At 38.3% G+C, this 5067-nt stretch overlaps 1 protein-coding gene across 2 annotated transcripts in view; it reads right to left on the bottom strand.

Annotated features, from left to right (window-relative positions):
- The window catches only part of rapgef6 (Rap guanine nucleotide exchange factor (GEF) 6), a 152921-nt gene that overhangs the window by 114109 nt on the left and 33745 nt on the right, over positions 1–5067 (bottom strand). For both annotated transcript variants that reach the window (XM_015037469.1, XM_015037470.1), the window contains exon 5: positions 4406–4489. In XM_015037469.1, coding sequence (XP_014892955.1) covers positions 4406–4489 — 84 coding nt within the window. The remainder of the gene's footprint in view (positions 1–4405; positions 4490–5067) is intronic.

Below are 5067 nucleotides of genomic sequence, written 5' to 3' on the forward strand. Positions count from 1 at the left end.
AGAGAGAGAGATAGAGACAGAGAGACAGAGAGAGAGAGAGAAAGAGAGAGAAAGAGAGAGACAGAGAGAGAGAGAGAGAGAGAGAGAGAGACAGAGAGAGACAGAGAGAGAGAGAGAGACAGAGAGAGAGACAGAGAGAGAGAGAGAGACAGAGAGACAGAGAGAGAGAGAGACAGAGAGAGACAGAGAGAGAGAGAGAGAGAGAGAGAGAGGAGTCTCATTTTCTGCCTGGATGTGCTTCTGGGCAGGCTGCTCAGGAACACATGGCCATCCTCTGCTCTGCCAGGGGTTCCGCATTCCTCTCTCTCTCTTTCACACACACGTACGCACGCACACACACACATACCCACACACACACATACCCACACACCCACACACACACATGCTGTGCCTCTGGTCCTCTGCATGGCACCAACATTCCCACCCCTGACTCGTTTATCAACTGACCCGTGCCGGACTGACAGGCGGTCCTGAGCAGCCTGGGGGGATTGTTAGCGGGCCGGCTACAGAACCGCTACAGAACCGCTACAGAACCGAAAACAACTCGTCTCAACAGGCTGCAGAACTGCTGCGGTCGCTTCACTTCTTCCAAGTTAGAAAGTGTATTTTTTTAGCAGTATCATATATTTTAGGGTTATATATACACTCTAAAAAAGTTTATTTGGGCTGCAGTTCATCTTATGGATTTATTTACATTAATTTCACTTAATTCTTTTACTTTTGCTATGACAACTTACGTTTTTGTGTTCATTTAACTCAAAACTTACAAATCTTTAACCTAAAGGAACTTTTCACTTTGACTTTACTTAAAACAATTAAGTTCAATGCCAGTTTCATATCCTATGTCTGACCAACTCAATTTATTATGATCATCCAACTCGATTTGCTAAGTTTTTATAACTTAATTCATAAGGGGGTTAACATGACAAATTTAAGTCACTCTTACTCAAATCATTTATTTTCTTCTGATAAACATTTAAAATCTCTTTGACTTAATTCTACAGAAAGCCAACTCAAACTTTTAAGTAGTTCCAAACTAAATTTTAATACTCTTTTTACAGTGTCCTCTAAATACACAAATCTTTTCCTTAAATGACCTTTTTACTTTACTTGAAATAATTAAGTTCAATGCCATATTTGTATCCCTCATCTGACACCATGACTCAGCTCACCAGGGACAGATTCCCTGTGGCTCTGTGGGTAGCATCGTCGTCTTGTGATCGGAAAGCTGTAGGTTTGATTCCAGCTTCCTCCTCTGCCACATGCCAATGTGCCCCTGGGCACTTAACCTACACATTTAGTGAATGTGACTTTAGTGTGAAGCGCTTTCAGTGGTCAAAATGACTGGAAAAGTGCTGTGTAAGTTTATTTACCATTTTTGAAATAAACTAAATGATTTGAGTAAGACTGACTTACATCTGTTATCTTAAACATATTTAATAAATTTGTTAAAAATAAATTAACAAATTGAGTTGGATGATTATAATATATTTAATAGGTTAAACTTAAAAAATTAAGTTGGATAAACTTAATTGAATTGCTTGTTACCTATAGAAGCAATTCTATTAAGTTGGTTCAACTATTTTCTATATATAAGTTGTGAATCTGATGTGAATGCTACCGCTAGTTAGCATAGCTACATACGACAGTGGATAAACGGTTTTCCTGCAAGTTGTTTCTCTGCCATTAGCATGTTTAGCAGCGAGTACATAAGGTTGACTTACAGCGCTAAGCCCCACCTCCTGGCTCTGATTGTTTGTTTTTACTTCAGATACCAATAGCAGCTCAGGGAGGAGGTGAATAAGATTTATCTTTTTACAGATTATCCCATAAACTGACACAACATAGTTTAATTTTTAATTAAATTTCAATCTAATTAAAAGTTATTTGTAATTTTCAGTTTAAGTTTAATTTTAGCGCTGATAATCACTCTTCTAATCTCTGCTATGCTGCAGCCTGTTGTCAATCAGAATCACTGTTTTCATAAAATTTATGACAAACTCAAATTTTTATGTTTTTTTTTCTCTTGCAAATCTTTGATTTTTAGATCTCAGAAACTTCCTTCTTTTTCAGATTTTTTGGTAGAAATTTACAACTTCTTAAAAATAATAACTTTTTTGCAATGGCGCTGACATGCTGTTGTATGTTTTGCATGTTTGCTATATTAAGTAAAAGTCATAGATGAATACGTTTATTTTCAGTAACAAGAACATGATTTGGGTCACGCTCTTTTAAAATGTTTGCTGCTGCATTTAGCCACATTAACGACAGAATAAAAGCTGAACTGGGTGCAGCAAAGTTGGCTTTTCAGTGAAAGTCTTTGGATAAACTTGGTGTTACCTTTTGTTAAAACTTGGTTGTAAAAAGACAAATACTTTGTGTTGTACAAATTAAAAATCTCCATCTGCATCTCTGCAGGAGAAATGGAAATCATGTTGCAATCTTTTAATTAATTAATGACAAAGTTGGTCGGTGCCGCCAAAATGGGGGAACTGATGGCGTCAAAGCCTGCATTGTTTCAGTGATGTCAAACCGCCTCTGATTGGTGATTAGCCGATAAATTAGCCATAACTACCAAACAATCATTTAACCCAGGACTGATTACACACTGCACTCTCTGTTACTGAAAACAAAAGCAACAGGCTGGGCCTTTTCACCGCCCTTCACACTGAAGTGAAACAAATGCAGCTAGTCATAAATAGGCTGTAGTCATCTTCTGAATAAAAAGCTAGCTTCTTTCATTGTGTGAATAAAATGAGCTGAATCATAATCACAGAACAAGAAACTTCAGCAGAAGAGATGAGCCTTCTGCTGACAACCAGAAACGATTATCTAAAGTATCTTTTCCTTTTCCGATCAGAGCAACACAGCAGGCCAAAAACCGCAGCCTGTTTTTAAAGATACTATCAGAGTAGCCGTCTCCTCCTTACAGGTTTTGGCATCGATTGCTTCTTTTTCAGTCCAACTATAAGAACAGAACAAAAGGAAACAGACCAAAATAGTTTCCTTTTAAGTTCTGAGTTGATTTATTTAATAAACAGGTAAAAAAACGTCTGATTGTTTAGTAATTAGCCCAACAATCACCAAACAGATGGAGGAGAAACTTCCATGTTCCAACCTCTGGCTAAACTACTTACAATGTAAGCCAATAAATTAAACTTGGAGAGCAAAATAGACATGAACTGTTCAGTTGGAGTGTCTGAGTCAGGCAGTGTGATGAAGCAAACCCAAAATTAGAAAGAAAGAAGGAAAGAAAGAAAGAAAGAAAGAAAGAAAGAAAGAGACAGAAAGAAGAAAGAACTGAAGGAGTGTGCAGTTTGGCGAAGCTCACAGACATGTTGAGACCTTAATTAGTGCTGTAGTGTCAACTCTGCTAATCCTCTGCAACAAAGAACCACATACGACCTTTGACCTGCTCAAGTAGGCATAACATCAACTTTTATTTCTGTTATTGTGACAGAAACACTCAGCTTGTTTATCCAAATTCATAAGTATTGTTTTGCAGCTTTAACCCCAACTGGACTTTTATGCTAAGAAATTTAGTTTACTTCTGTTTAACAATTTGGTCTAATGGATGTCCACACTTAAAAAAAAAACCCTCAAATTTATTGACTAATCTCAGAAAACAAAAAGAAGAGTCTCTTGGTTTGACCTTTTGTTAAAATTTGATTATGAAAAGACAAATACTTTGTGTTGTTCTTCACATTTTCCTTTGTAATAACATTATTTTGATAATAATTTTAATCCGATTACAAATTAAAGATCTCCATCTGCATCTCCTGGTCGAATCTGCAGTTGGGAGGCCGCACAAAATCAAGAGCCACAAATGGCTCCCGGTCTAAGCTACCAAAACTCCACATAGTTGTTAGTATTTTCCAGTTTAGCTGACTGAAATTAAAAACACCCCTTTCAGATTGTGGATCGGACAACACTTGATGGACGTTAGAATAAATTTGTTCTTTGCAGCCCAACATGAACATGAGACGACAAACGTGTGTAGATGTTTCCTCACAGCAGCAAAATCAACATTTTCATGCTTTACAGCTCTGTGACATGCCAGCTCTCTTATCATCCAACAGATGAGCACAAACACACACACACGCCAACACACACACACACACGCCAACACACACAAAACATCTGCCTCATGACAAGCTGTCAAGATAGTGCAGCTTCACGTGTCATGTCAGATAAATCCTGCTTCTCTCACTATACGACACCTCAGTGCCACACTATCATACTGCTGTTTTCCTGGTTTTTCACCCTTGCTTGTGTGTGTGTGTGTGTGTGTGTGTGTGTGTGTGTGTGTGTGTGTGTGTGTGTGTGTGTGTGTGTGTGTATGTGTGTGTGCGCGTGTGCGTGTGTGTGTGAGTGTGTGAGAGGGTGTGAGTGTGTGGGTACATACCAGCACCTAGCCAGGTACATGTCCTCCTTGACAAAGACAGATCCGGAGAGCAGGATGTACCAACAGGTTGCCAGGGTGTCTGGACTGGAAAAGACAGAAAGATTCATGATGTTACTCAGGGTTCCTGCACATTTTCATGTCAAAAACGTTGAAGTATTAATACAAAAGTTCACTCTGAATTCATTCAGGTATTTCTAAAGTCAGCAGGCTTTGAATGTGGAACAGACGGACAGACGCTTTTACAAAGTGACAGGAAATACAAAATGTTTCCATATTCCTGAAGATCTGTAAAATGTAGACAAAACTCAAAAACACCACACATTATTGACTCAAACTGCAGCATAAAGTAAATATGCAACAGCTTTTGCATTTGAAAGTAGAGAAGAAATTAAATAAAATATCATAATTTAGCACTGCATGTCAATCAGACTTTGATTAGGCCATTTCAAGTGTATTTTCTGGTGAAGAGGTGAATTCTTGATTCCACCATTTAGAGCACATGTGTCAAACTCAAGGCCTCATTTTATGTGGCCCGCCCAGCATTTTATAGGCTGATGATTGACTTAAAATAGGTTTTGAGCACGAATTGACTACAAACTACATCTCCCACAATGCATTCCGATTGTTACCAGCCAATATTACGGCTTCTCGCCACTAGAGAG

Source organism: Poecilia latipinna, unplaced genomic scaffold (genome assembly GCF_001443285.1).
Source record: "Poecilia latipinna isolate Pla-1442-1.1 unplaced genomic scaffold, P_latipinna-1.0 Scaffold407, whole genome shotgun sequence".
NCBI classification, from domain to species: Eukaryota; Metazoa; Chordata; class Actinopteri; order Cyprinodontiformes; family Poeciliidae; genus Poecilia; species Poecilia latipinna.